A 14,445-nucleotide genomic window follows, 5' to 3' on the forward strand; every position below is an offset into this window, starting at 1 on the left:
CATGCAATTAAATCTAGATATCAGGACCTGCGCAGTCCTTCCCATCTCTGTATGAAGAAAATTTCTGCACAAAGGCTCATTCAAAGCCAGTTAGAGCCAAGCAAGCTCTGTCAATTTCCTTTGCTGTTTTTTACGTTGGGCACATCACTTCAGTTGCAGACCTGACCATGCATGTACATTGCTTACCATATCCAGTAACAGACTCCTGTAGATGGATCACTTGCTGGGTGACACATCTGCCACTGGCTCTCATGGTTGCTCTCCAGAAAATCTTTTGATCAATTAAACTCAACTTTAGAAAATTACGTTGTTACAGGGCTGCTTCATGTTTGGCCTCTTTGCATTGCTCTCTGATACCCGTGCAATCAAATTCCCGAAGTGTCTCTTGAGAAGGTGTTGCATCAGCCTGGTCTGAACCACTGCCTGGAGTTCAGCGGTTCTTTCTTTATTTATGTATCAGCCGTGATTTTTCACAATGCAGTTTTTGCAAACTGCTTATTTTACAACACGTATTTCACAACACACTGAAGAGGACGAATACCTGTACGTCAAGCATAAACCCACACATCGTCGAAGTCCTGCCAGACATGCCCGAACTCCTGAGATCGCCTCTTCGGCGCTGCAAGATTGGGGAGATGCATTCTCCACCGTTCCGCTGCAGCAGCAGCCCCGAATGCTGCTCCAGCTGGAAGTCGAGGAGGAAATCACCCCCCACCGCCCATTCTCGCCTCCTCCCCGAACATGCCGCTGGAACTGGATATCTCTCTTTTTGCCTTTCCTATAGGACCTTGCGGTCCCCCGCGGCTATTGCGCGCTCCCATCTCCCGAAGCCAGACGCCGCCGCATCCCGCGCATCTCGCCGCCCGTGCTCGCCCCTCGCCTCACCCCGCGCTAAGAGGGGAGGCAGGTGAGGGCCGCCCGCCCGCGCGGCGTTGCGCATGCGCAGCGCGCTCCCAGGCATGCTCACTGCCGGGGGCGGGGGGAGCGGGACGCGGTGTGCGGCGCTGCCCGGCTGCCCTCGGCTCCCCTCGGCTCCCCGCGGCTCCCCGCGCTCGGCTGCCCTCGGCTCGCACCATGCGGCGGCGGGCGGCCGCCTGCCTCCGGGCGCTCTGCCTCCTGCTCCACCTCCGCGCCGCAGGTGAGCGGGGGCGGCCGCGGCCGGACGGCGGGGCGGGCGGGACGGCGGTGGGGACCCACTTGCGCCCGGCGGCGCACCTGTTGTGGCGGGAGGCGGGAGGCGGCGGCTGCCCGGGTCCGGCGGTGGCCGCCCGGGTCCGGAGCCTGCCAGCCCCGGAGGCGGCGGGAGCGCCCGTCAGCACCGGGGACAGCGGCAGCCGCGGGCGGCGAGCACCGTGCTGCGCGCCCTGCGGAGCGGCCGCGCTTCGGCCCCGGATCGCGAGGACCTGGCCGGGAGCTACGACAGCGAGGGAAAATCGGGACTTCCTATATTCCTTCTTCTTATTTTATTTATTTATGTATTTTTAGATACTGGTGAGGAGGCGTCGCTACCTGTGTGTGCTCGTGGCAGCAGTGGTTTTAGAAAGGGAAATTTCAGCTGCGACAGCAGCAGGCATTTCGGCTGTTAGCGGTGCTAATAAATCCTCTCTCTGCTTTGCTGGCAAAATGTGTGCCTCATTCAGAAATGCAGTGAGCGATGATCGCCCTAGTATGTACGTGAAGTTCCACTGCCAGTTTCGTTCCAGTGGTCAGAGTTTATATTTCTGGCATAAATCTCAGGCTTCCTTTAAGCCGTGAAAAACTGCTCATCGTTCAGAGCCTCCGTTTATCCTGTGCAGACTTCAGCATATATTATCTAAGGAAGGAAATAAAATCTGGGGTAACTGTATAATTGAATTAGGTTTTCAATTAGTAAAGTTGAAGAGTTTCTTTGTTTTGTCATTATGACAAGCTTAGCCAGTTCTGAAGTAGTAAATGCTTGCAGGTTCTATGAAGTTTAATTAGGAAACTACAATGAAATGCACAGGTACTGATTCTTTTCATCCTGGGAATGTTGTTTTTAGGAGAGACTTTTAAGATGCAACAAATTTGCATTGTCTTACTGCAGAATCATTGAAAGGAACAATTGAACTTCATGTCTCTTAATATAGGAGAACTGTAAGAACATCCCAAATAAGATCTGATTATTATGAAAATAATTGCTTTTCTTTTACAGTTGTCAGGAGAAATAACTTTGTCTCAGTTACTGGTATTTTATTGCCCTGTAATATTAGGCTACACTTCATAAAATTTATGGAGCCTCTTTCCTGTAAATCTATAGTTAGAATGCTCATGCTCTTTTGCCTTATATTCATATGTGCAAGGGATTATTGACTGAAAGATGGGAGTATTTCATGATCTGTTTTAATAAAAGCCTTAAGCTGCTTTTAAATTGTTCTTTTATAACATGTGTTAAATTGACCATCTGTACAAAATTAGAGTATATCCTGTATTTGACATGCCATCTAATCTCAGTATATCCTCTATTAACAATAGAATTTACATTAGTTTTGTTTTGCTTCATTTTTCTATCCTGCTAATGGAAACTGGATATATATTCTGCCAGTAAGATGTTCGCTTTCCTTACTAAGTTCTGTTTGTTTCATTAAGTTACTGGGAATTCTTGCAAAGAGATCTTGGTCTTCATTATGCAAATGTCTCTAATCATAAGAAAAAGAGAGAAAATAGATGTTTATATGGTGTTACTGTTTTGCCTGAGTAATCATGGAAAATAATTACTTCAGAGAAGATGAGGGGGAGGATGTACAGGAGCTGAATTCAACCTTTGCACAGTTGGGCACAATTTACACAGAGCACAAGAGCTGAGCTTCCTGAGGCAGGGCTGCATACAACTTGCTCTTGTTGGAAGTCATTGAAGATGTCACAACAGTGAAATAACAAAGGAATCTTAACATCCTAAGATATCTCTGTTTTATCGGATACAAGTAGAAAATTTGGTCTTACACAGGCTACCACTATGGACATCTTTTATGTATAGCCTAGACTTTTGAATTATTTACAGTGATTTTGAAGCTTTGGTTCATGTGAAATCACAAGATGCATTCTGCTTGCTATGTCACAAATTATATCGCAAAGTCAGTTTTTCTGTTATTTGTTGGAAACTGCTTGGCCTGTTGTTCTGAGGCTGAATTTCTATGGGACATATTTCTAGAGAATGCTGAAGACACCATCAGTAGGTATTAGGAAAATCTCCCTTGATATCAGTTGTTGGTAATAGATTTTAGAGAAGATGTAAGTCTACATTTACTTCAGGTAATGCTACAGCATAAAGAGTTAGTGCCTTTAAGTAGTGCTCATATAGCAGATCTAGTTTCCTTTGGATCTACAATTCTACTACCATTGTAGAAAATTTTTCTACAAAAATAGGAAATGTTCTTGTCAAAACTGTGATCAGAGATTGTCATGTGCTCAATAAGGTACCATTTTAGTGAGTTGACTTAGATACTGATTCCAATATAGCATGACAGTCATGTTATCAGAAAATTAAATATGATTGTACTGTTGGTATATGCATATATTGCTACCTAAAATAAGACACTTGTGTGTGCATCTCTGAAAACAGAATTAGGCCCTTCTGCTGAGTGCAGCAGGTGAAGTAATCAACCTATATAGAGCTTGCTGTTGCAGGAAGACCTAAATTTGTAGCGAGTGATTACAGGTCAGCATGAACCTTCCACTTACATTGTGCATTCCATGAAAGAGTGCACGACAGCATAGATTATACTCTCTTTTAGTATGTATGATCTAATACACATGTTCTTGCAATAAAAACCTAGTGTATCCCAAGGTGACTAGGAGACACTGTCTCCTTGTCAAGGAATGGCAGGTAGTTGGAAAAACACAAAGTGATGCATTTGACTTGTAATTAGAGAGCCATTTGAGTCATGCACATTACTCAGTTAATTACCTCTTTCACTTCCTTTTCTTTTTTAGCAAATTTTGTTAATAAAATTAAAATATATGATGAATTAAGTATCCAGTTACTGGAGATTTGTGGGGAAAACCAGTAAATCTGTGATTCTGTGAAACAGAGTAGGAAAATGAACCTGACTGGAAAAAACTTACACGGTTAGCAATCATGGTATCAACTCATCACCTGCCTTGCATTAAAAATCTCTCTTAAAGAGAGTATTTTTGCAGAATTTACTTTTAGAATAAACAAATCCTGGTCCTGCAAAAGCAAGAAGTTAACAACTGATTATTTGGTCAGGTCATCTATGTCATGGTTTCTTGAGAAAGGCCTTACACTAGCTTGCTAAGAGCTTCTATTACCTCATTTTATTATTCTCCATCAGTGAAGACATGCATTGCCAGCCTTAAATCAATATGAGCCAGTACTTTCCTGCTAGCCTTTTCAGAGAGGAAGTGTGTAGATCCTTGTCTCGACCTCTTGATGGATCCATTCTTCCAGCCCCTCAGAGGAATCACATTTTATCCTTTTTGGGCAATGCTGTAGTAACAGAAGGATTGCTTATATCAAAACCGAAGTTTCTTTGACCACAAACTAACACTCCTTTGGGTAGAATTTGCTAGGTAGAAATGTATATTATAAATATGCTAGACTGGTTCTCACACAGCTTGCAGGATAGCCTTACTAAGTTCTGCTGAGTTCAGCTTTCCTGGTCAAACATGCACTGTGTGATATTCTCATGGTTGGGAATTGATCGAGTGCACTGCAGTTTCTACTTAGATGTTGGGCAGGCCTATTTTCTATAAAATGCACAAGCTCTGTCACAAAAGTAAAAGAATCTGGAGACTACTTTTAGGGTCGAGGTGAGATCTGCACAAAACACATTTGCCATCAGATCCATTTCAGTAACCTCATACTAATGAATGCATAATTCTAGGTTCCAAATACATTTAGAGTGAAAGTGAAGGAGCTATTGATTTAAAAAATGAATAAGGGTGCTGCTTCATTACACTAACATAATCTAAATGAAGCTGGTTCTTATAATTGCCTTTAAAAACACATTGCTGTCTATGAGTGGGTGTTTTTACTAGAAGAGTCTTTTCTGGCTTTTATAAGTAGGACTCATGGATAATCAGAGGATAGTCATCTGTCTCTTCAAAGGTTCTGTTGGGGGAAAGCAGTTTTATAATTCAGTATCTGACTTCATATTTTTAAGGAAGTATTTAGTTGGAAAAGAGACTCATCATATTTTTCCATGTGGAAATTCTTGCTATTCATAATTTTAAAAGACATCATCTTCCATGAGAGATTTATGTTCAGTACATCCATTAGGAAATTATTGAGGTTTGTGGTCTTGGAATCTCTGACTAATTCCATTTGTTGTATTATAAAGAAGACTGAAATGTCTTAGTGAAGGCTTGTTCGAGCTTCTCTGGAGAGCAAAGTAGGCGAGTTGCTGAAAGTCCATGAACTGGGCTCTTGGAGGGACTATGTCTCTCTAGAAGGAGGCTAATGACGTAGCTGTGTGGCTCTATATGGTGGTGGCCCCCCCTCCACAGGGATGTTACAACGATTGCTGTGGGGAATTACATGGAAGCATAGGGCTCTTACTCCATAAAGCACAGTCATTGTGCTGTAGGATTTTCAGCGTGGCTTCGGAATAAATACTTGGAGAAGTTAATAAGATCTGCTCAGAAATCCTTAGTGGGATTTTTTAGAACAATACTGCTATAAAAGAAAGCCAAAACTTTAAGACTGGAGTTGAATTTGCTTCACAACAGCTATAGATCTTCATGGAGATACAATTTATTTCCTTGAAATACTATGCATTTACATCCATCTTATGCAGAGCAGAATTTATCTGCAACTTTCATTGGAAAAATTACAGTAATCACAAAATTAGAAAATCATTGCATCAGTTTCTTGCGCCTTCTGGAAAAAAAAAAAAATCTGAGAGGAGTCTGTGTGGTACATTAGTGCCAAGGCATAAGTATGGCAGAATACTTAAGTGCCTTTGGGACCACTAGCTCATCTCTTAATTCACAAGAGTAGACCTAGTGAAATCAATGGTTTATGGTATCTAGTTTCAGTATTGACGTATCAGCCAACAAGCCCATGAAATGAGATGCAAAGTGGTTTTTTTTGAAAAAGATACCACTCATATGCTTAATAGTGATTCACTGTAGCGGTGGATATTTTTGGCCAGGGCATTTTTTTTCCTACAGAAAAGAACAAATTTAGCAAAAATAAATTTCCAGTTGTGTTTATTTTCAGCAGATTGCTTATTAGAAAGGGAAAAAAAATCCTTGCAATCATCTCTCTCCCTCCCTCCCTCTCTTGTGTGTACTCCCACCCTCCCTTGGTGCTGGTGCTCACCACACATGCATGTGTGCATGCACTTCCTTGCTCCCACAGATACCAATACACACATAAAGACTCATTTATATACCTGCTGACATATATACATACATTTTGTACTACTTGATTTTGTCTGAAATTTTTGTCAGAAGTTCTGAACATTGTTTTTAGGAGTAAACCAAAATATTTTTCTGAGTGTTTACAATTGTCCTATCCTGTTTTTGCTTAGCTCTGGTGTAGTTTATGTGCTCTGAATTTTGACTCATCATGGGTACTGTTCCTCTGCTGGAAAAAGCCTGGCCTTTGGTTACTGGACCTAGCTAGGCAAGCACAGAACCCTTTAGTAGTCCTGTAATGGGATGTAACCATTGCTAGTAGCAAAGCTGTAAGTTTTGTCCTAATTTTGCAAGGCCCTCATGATTAGGATTTGACATATTTAATATTAAATCTGACTTTTGCTCATACCTTTGCTGGTGTTTTTTTTGACCAATCTCAAGCACGCTTGTTCAGGACACCTACTCTGTCCAAACTTTCCTTGACCTGCCTGTTTTACTTTATTTAGCTCTGACAGCAGTTTTTCTACTTAAGCAAACATTTATGTCTGTTTTAATCTATTTTTTGTGTGTGGTACAACTATAGTATACACACAGGAGCAGTAACAAAGGGTTGGTAGAACAGCAGAGGCTTGAAGAGTGAAGGCACAGGATGTTTCATTAGAGGAGTGCGGGTGTGGGATAAGAGATGGGGCACAATCTTGGCATTGAATACTCCATGCTACAAAAAGCTCAGTAAAAGGTAAAAATGTAGACCTGGAGCTTGAGAAACTGATTTTAGGCATTAATGAACAAAACAAAGAGATTGTATCTAACATACATATGTGGCACCATTTATAGTAAGTTCAAATATAACCTGGAGCTGCAGACCAGCTGAAGAAAGAGGAAGTATAAATGCATGTCATAAAACACAGGTATATGTAGCTTCATAAGAGGAAGGAGGAAGAGAGGAGGAAGAAAAATCCATCAACATTAACATCATATCCCTTCTGGTGAAGGATTCCAGGTGCTGACAACTCCTCATAACAATGCCCATCACTAACACCAGTGGGAAATATTTGACCTGAGGACCCAAAGAAGCATGGAGTTAGAGTAATACCAGGGAAAGGGATAGACAATTTAATTGTACTGTTCCTATAATTGTGACTTTTTCTGTATTCCTTGTTTTTCTATAAAAGATCTAGACTAACAACACTTCTTAAATTAATTTGTTAAGATTTTCACTATGCTAACAATAAACTCTTGGCTTCACTTAAATGTATAGGGTGTGCTTCATCTTTGTTTATAAACAAGTCTTTGAAAGTAACAGAGGAATTCATCTACCTGAAGGAGGCTGTGAGAAGATACACAGCAGCATGCCTGATCATTAGGTCTAGCAGCCTACTTTATGTAAAGAATAGCTTCATTTGTATTGCTCTAACAGGTTTTGGCTAAAGACAAAGCAGTGGTGTGAAGGCTTGTGTTTTGGCATAAGTCTCTGAACATGGGAACGATCATAGCCTGCAAGGCCCTTTGTTATTTATGCAAAGTACTTTCCTAAGTGAATTCTTTTGTCAATTCAAAACTTCATGTATTACCAAAGCAGCAAGTGCATTTGTATTTTTTCATTTTCAGGTTTCCCTGGTATACCTCACAAAAGCACTTATGAAAGTATGTTCTGTTGCCCAGCTAATGTTCAAGTCATATTTTAGCCACTGTTTTAACTGCATTTTATTGGCAATAATTTTTGGTGTACCATGCTAAAGTTCAACAGCAGTTTATGTTTGGCTAAAAGTGCATAACTTTATCCAGATGAGATTTAGATTTGATTGATGTACTATTTTGCTGACAGTAAGATATATTATTAGCTAGATGGTACAGATGCAAAGCGTATTGCCTCCAGACAGCTTTTGTTTCCATTTTCGCTTTCAACATCATATAAAACCTTTATATTTTCCACCAGATATGTTGACTCCTTTTAATATGTTTGTTGGTTTGCTTGGGTTTTTTTCTTAGCTTTTTTTTTCCTTTTCCCTTGGTAATGTAGATGAAATAGGGATAAAGCAATAGATTTTTGTGTCTTTTGAAGGCAAAGCCAAAGGAAGGTCTTGTTGCATGCACCAGAAGAGACAACTTTCAGTCCAGAACAGACAGAAGTCTTCTAAACCTACAGCAGTTGTTTGTGCCTATGTCTAGAATTACTAACAGTTAGCATTCCCCTTAGTATCATTGCTGTTGTAACTCCTGAGAGTTAGCACCATGCTCATAAATGACCAGCATGATAATAAGAATTTTAGCATTTAAGTATTTTTTTCTCCTTTCTGTGGGCCAACACCTCCTTGGCTCTTGTATAGACAAGAGAGAGCTGCAAACTCTGCTCTGAATTGGAGGCTGTTTCTATCTCGATTTTCTAAAAAGAGGCAGGGAATGAATCTCCCAGCTGTGAGAACTTTGGTGTTATTGGAGAGGATTTATCATTGGTCTGCATAAGTACATTGACGTGCATTTCACAGTGACTAAGGTCAAGAGATAATAAACCACAGTGCAAGAAATGATAAAGCCAAGCCTGTCCAGTCTGGGGTTGATTTATAGGTTTGAAGGAAGTTTGTATGGGACAAAGAGCTTCTTTCAGAATGGTGAGCCAAACAGAAAGGGAAAAAGCATGGGGAGCTCAGGGTACAAAATTTAATTACCAAAATTTGGTATTTTTGTTACTGAAAATGAGAAATTGGCAACAGCATTAAGTACTGTAACTCAAATTGCATTTAAATTAAATTTATCTTTGAAAGCAGTCCATCAAGTTTCAGCATGTTGTTCCCTTATGAAATGAATCTGCATTTTATGTTTTTTTTCCTTCAATTTCCAGCTTTTAGCATAAAAACCTCAAGCTGTGTAATATACCAAGTTTTTTTTTAACTATAAAAAGACTTCAGTGTTATTATAGTGCTAGAGTATTAAGTACTCTTGTGTGTTTACAATAAATGCACTAGGTGTCTATATTCATTTGTGCATTTTCTTACTAGTCAGATACAGCACAGCACTTTTGTCAGTGGATTTGGGGTGGCTGCACTGCTTAAAAGTAGCAAATATACAGTATGTATCTCATTATAGAAAAATGTGACTGTTCAGGAGCATAACTTGTTACCAAATTTATTCAGATTAAGATAAATAACAAGACTTAAGAAATTACCTCAAGTTGTTTTTTCCAGACACACATCATTACTTTAGACACCATTATTGTGGCCCTGTTGGGTTTATGCTATGTCCCACTGGGACTTTTCCTTTTCCGATCAGATAAATTTCTAGTTTCCGTCTGTAGAGGATGTTAAGGGGAGGCACCCAGTTTGAGTGGCTTTTGTGTTGTTGTATCATGGTAAAATTACTTAAAGGAACCAGAGGTCTGAGACTCTGCTATGGGAAACCTGGGGCCAAGCTGGCAAGGAAAACTTGTCTGACTGAGAGTGGGGTGAGTTGGGAGTCAAGTAATCATTTCCTTAACAAGGATGCGAGATAAAATATCTGTAAAGCTCTGATATTTTTATGTTTTAAGAAGATAAAAACCATACTGCTGTGTTACTGGCTGATTAATGGATCTTGACTATCTTGAAGTTTTTTATCTGTCTGTTCTAGCAAAAGTGAAGATATTTGCGAATTAGGAGTCTAATAATTTTCTGACAGGTTGCTTTGAGATAAAATGTCAATTGTCTGAAACTATTTAGAGAGTCAAGAAATCTTAGGTTTTCCTCTATCAAGCAGAGGCTAACTGGAACAGTCAAAAGTGCCCACAACATCCAGCACATCAGATTTACAATTTATTATAGGCTTTCCTTTCTGCATATATAATGCAACTTTGTAGTGTGAGACAGGCTCAGAAGCATGTGCTATCTAGCATTCTTGTGATTTACCCATCTGTTTTCATGAGGAAATTTTGTGCTTCCCGTATACTGGGAGGGTGTGTGTATTTGATGCGGAATTCTACTGTCCCATTCTCCATCAGTCTTCTGTAGATTAGATTATTTTTTCTCTTTTTAGTTTATGATAGAAATAGTTTTATCTTGTATGTTTATGCAGACAACTAAGAAGATCATGTGAATACATGTTTTGAACTATTAAGCAGAATAGCTGGATTCTGCAGAACAGGGGATTTCATGTACAATTTTTCTTTCAGGAGGGTGGCAAATGGTGGCAATGATAGAAATACTGAAACTAGTACAAATAGTGAAGATGTTCAGATTTAGAAAGTATGCATTCTACATCACCCTGGAGCTTTTTGTTGCACTTTAATAGATGTAGTGTTACACTTGGTAGAGGTTCTAGAAGCACAGCTCCTGGGACTGGAAATGCAACTAAATCTGAGAATATCTGGAAAGAGAATACTATTGTACAGGAGCTGCCAAATGAAAGAAGGGTCTTACAGTGGATAAACATGGAAGCATGTTAAAAAAAAATCTAAGGAAAAGCAGCAACACTGAGGAGTTGCAAGGAAGGAAAAGTTAACCTATAGGTAAAGAGCAGAGGAAGAAAGAGCAATATTCATCAGGAGCTCAAATCTCTTAAAGAGTAGTGATCAGTCACTACATTGTACAGACAGAAGAACTGGAGAGTGGAATGAACAGTTCAGATCAGTAGAGAATCACAGTGCAGCTTCTGTTACTAAAGGAAGCTGGAATGGTTATTACTTGAGGTGATCTGCATGAAGAAAGGACTGGTTGTTTTCTAGGAGCAAAACAAACCTGCTGCTCAGAGAAGTTCTGATGTGGGTTTGAAATTTATCATTGATTATTGTTCACTGTGGAACAAATAAAATTTCCCTTCTACATTTAGCTGAGAGATAGGTGAGGACTCAGCATTTTTTTGAATAGAAGAAATAGCATGGAATCACAATTTAGCATCTAGTCTGTTCTCAGTCCTGAGGCAGAGTAAACCATAATTATTTGTAAATACACTTGAGGGGAGACGATTTTAGGAGAATGAATAAAAATATTATAGTTAATGGATAATAACAGCACTATATTTCAAGTGAGTGAATATTTCAAGTGAGTAATAAATAACTCTACATCCTGAAGTAGAGTTCAAACAGGGTAGTGTGAAGAGAATATCAGAACATAATTGTGGATAAAATTTGCTAAGCTTATTGAAGAGAAACCTCTAGGAATTATATTTTTTGAGCCTTTTCCTAAACCATATTTACTGAATTTTTGTGTATGTTGGAATATCTGAAGCTTAAAAGGTACCAAAATCAGTTCTTCATAGCTTCTGTTTCCCTGGTGGCTGCAGAGAAGCATATTCTTTTCTTGTAGAAGTAGAGAGTTTGATATAGGAATCACAGTCTTCTCTCCCTTGAGGGTTGGAGAGTGGAAATATTTGAAGGTGTTATGTAGCAGAAGTGCTGGTATTTCTAACCACTTAATTCTCCAAATGTCTGGTTAGTGCCTAACTGCTTGTGTTTGGAGCTGAAGTCTGGAGGGTCAAGAAGGAATACATTATCACTTCATCAGATTGAGAGCAAGTTTAGGTTCCCTGGTAGTATCAATGGTGGCCCATTTGTGAGGGTCACCTGAGGCATCCATGGCAGTCTGGGAGCCAAAGTCTGGTAGTAGTTAGGGCTTTATACACAGTCATCTAAGTTTAGTGAAGTTTTTCACATGGGGCACTGGGGATGTTTATAACCTACTTAAGATACTGGGGCTATGTGGGCTTCTCATATAAACAAATTCAGTGTACTAATTTTCTTGGAACATATTTGAACATATGAGTGGTTAGCTGATGAAAAAAAATTGTGTGAGTATAAAGTGTAATGTTATGTAAATAGACTTTTAATTTCTGATTACTACAGGTTAAACAATATATTTTGTTGTCCATCTTGAAAGTCTACTGCAATGGACCTTGTTTGGACCAATGCAGGGACTCGTGCTACTGATGTGATATTTGGCATTCCAATGGAAGCAAGTCTGGGATTTAGAAGCAAATGGTGATTCTGCCATTGAAAAGCATTGAGATTCAAGGACAAATGATCTTTTTCTGTAGTTCCTTTAACTATTTTTCAATCATATTCAGGGAAGAATTTAAGCTGGTAGTTAATTGTAATTTTTTCTGCTTCATCCAGTGAAAATAATGAAATAAGAGGGAAAATTGGAATATTGAAGTGGGTAGAAAATGCAATACGAAGAATTCAAGGAGAATCACAGTTGGTTTGATACCCTCAGAAACAAAGGAGCAGGAATGAAAGAAGCAAAGAAGACTCACCAAATGTGTTGGTGGATACATTCTTTTGTCTTATCCATGATCAGTTTTGAAATACTGGTTTTCTGTGAAGGAGACATGAAAATAAATACCGCAAAGAGATGACTGTCAGAAGTAGGTGACAATGAGAAGTGCTGATGCTTCCTTATTTTTATTTTGTCACTGACACAACTCTCTAAATTGCTAGTTAAGACCAGCCCTCAGGATTTTATCAGCAAAGCCAACACCCACAAAGCTTAATGAGAACACAGCAAGTTTAACAAGTTTTGAAATTCAGCTGTCTTTAAGACTATAATCTGCAGTTTCTCTTTTTTTTCCTCCTACTTGCAGACATCTTGCCAGTCAAAACCTGACAAGAGCTGAAAACATGTGACCTCAGTGGTCATCTAGGAGATTGTGTTTGTTTCAGCCATTTGAAAGAGTAATAGTCTTAGATTTAGCATTTTACTTTATAATAGAGGATCAGTGTTCTGTCTTTTTACTATTGATTTTCTGTTCATGTATGTTATAAATTGCTTCACTGCCTACTGACAGGGACCCACTTATTCCAGAGAATGCATTACTCAATGATGCAAAGCAATACTATAGCACAGATAAGGTATTGTCCTTGATTTCCCTGCCTGAAATTTCATGAGGAAATTAGGTCAACAGAATGTAATTACCTACACTGAAACCTCCTAAGGGCACTGGGTAGAGCTGTGCAAATGACTGATTATTTTGATTTGCTTACAGGAGCAAAAAAAAAAAATCAGAGGAAAAATTCAGTTTGAATAGAACAAATTGATTTCTTGTTCACCCTGAATTAAAATGTTGTTGGTGCTAAGCTGGTCTTCATAGCTCATTATAAGAATTAAAATAAGATTGATTTTATATTTTTTAACTGAAAATCAGCTCTCAAATTTAACATTGCCATTAACTCCAGCAGCATCTGAAGAGGAAATTCCAGGCTGATCAGAGTGAGCTCTCTGGGTTCATTTCTCTCAGAACACAAAGTTCCTTTTCTACCACACTGGGCTTCTTAGAGTTTTTTTCTGGAGGTGACTAATGCAGCTTCAGTTACTTTTTATCTGTGAGGCAGCTGATCCTTGCCTATTTTTCTGGTCAGATAGACTGCCTTCCAGACCGGGAGCTGAACTGTAGCTATTCTGTTCAGCATAAAGGTACTGAAGATTCACTATATTTCATCCATGAAAAAAAAAAAAAAAGAAACAAAACAGAAAACCAAATAAAAATTTAGTCTTAGTTCCTCTTACAAAGGCATCATCAGGAAGTATTTTGTCTTTCAAAAGATAACTTTTTTTCACTAACACATAATTAGTTAAACCCATGTAGTTATAGAATCACAGAATGGGTATGGTTGGAAGGGACCAGTCATCTGAAGACACTTTCAGATTTCATCCAGATCGATCTTCAGTGTCTCCAGTGAGGGACACTCCACAACCTCTCTGAGCAATCTGTTTAGGTGCTCAGTCACTCACACAGTAAAGATATTCCTCATATTCAGGTGGAACTTTCTGTGCTTCAGTTTCTGCCCATTGCCTCTTCTCCTATTGCTGGGCACCACTGAAAAGAGCCTGGATTCACCCTCTTTACACCCTGCCTTCAGATACTGATAGACATTGATGAGGTACCCTCTCAGCCACCTCTTTTTGAGGCTGTACAAGCCCAACTCTCTCTAACTCCTCGTTAGCAATGCTCGAGTCCCCTGTCTCCAGTTCCCTAATCTAAGAGAGTTCTTTGTGCCCAGCACCAAGGTATGCAAGGTATGGCCACACACCAGTATCTCCTCTGCAGAGAGCCAGATGCTCTACTGGCTAGCCAGGCAATCCTTGAGTGAAGCAGCTAAACAAGGAATGCAGAATTGGGATTATGGACTCATCCTAA

General features: G+C 39.6%; 1 protein-coding gene across 3 annotated transcripts in view; it reads left to right on the plus strand.

Moving 5' to 3' along the window:
• Positions 1-1,057: 1,057 nt before the first annotated feature.
• Positions 1,058-14,445, plus strand: part of PTPRR (protein tyrosine phosphatase receptor type R) — a 139,704-nt gene continuing 126,316 nt past the window's right edge. For 2 of the 3 annotated variants that reach the window (XM_053977574.1, XM_053977575.1), the window contains exon 1: positions 1,058-1,138. In XM_053977574.1, coding sequence (XP_053833549.1) covers positions 1,075-1,138 — 64 coding nt within the window. In that variant the 5' untranslated portion in view covers positions 1,058-1,074. The remainder of the gene's footprint in view (positions 1,139-14,445) is intronic. The other variant, XM_053977576.1, reaches the window with a different exon arrangement.

This window comes from Vidua macroura, chromosome 5, assembly GCF_024509145.1.
Source record: "Vidua macroura isolate BioBank_ID:100142 chromosome 5, ASM2450914v1, whole genome shotgun sequence".
Classification (NCBI taxonomy): domain Eukaryota; kingdom Metazoa; phylum Chordata; class Aves; order Passeriformes; family Viduidae; genus Vidua; species Vidua macroura.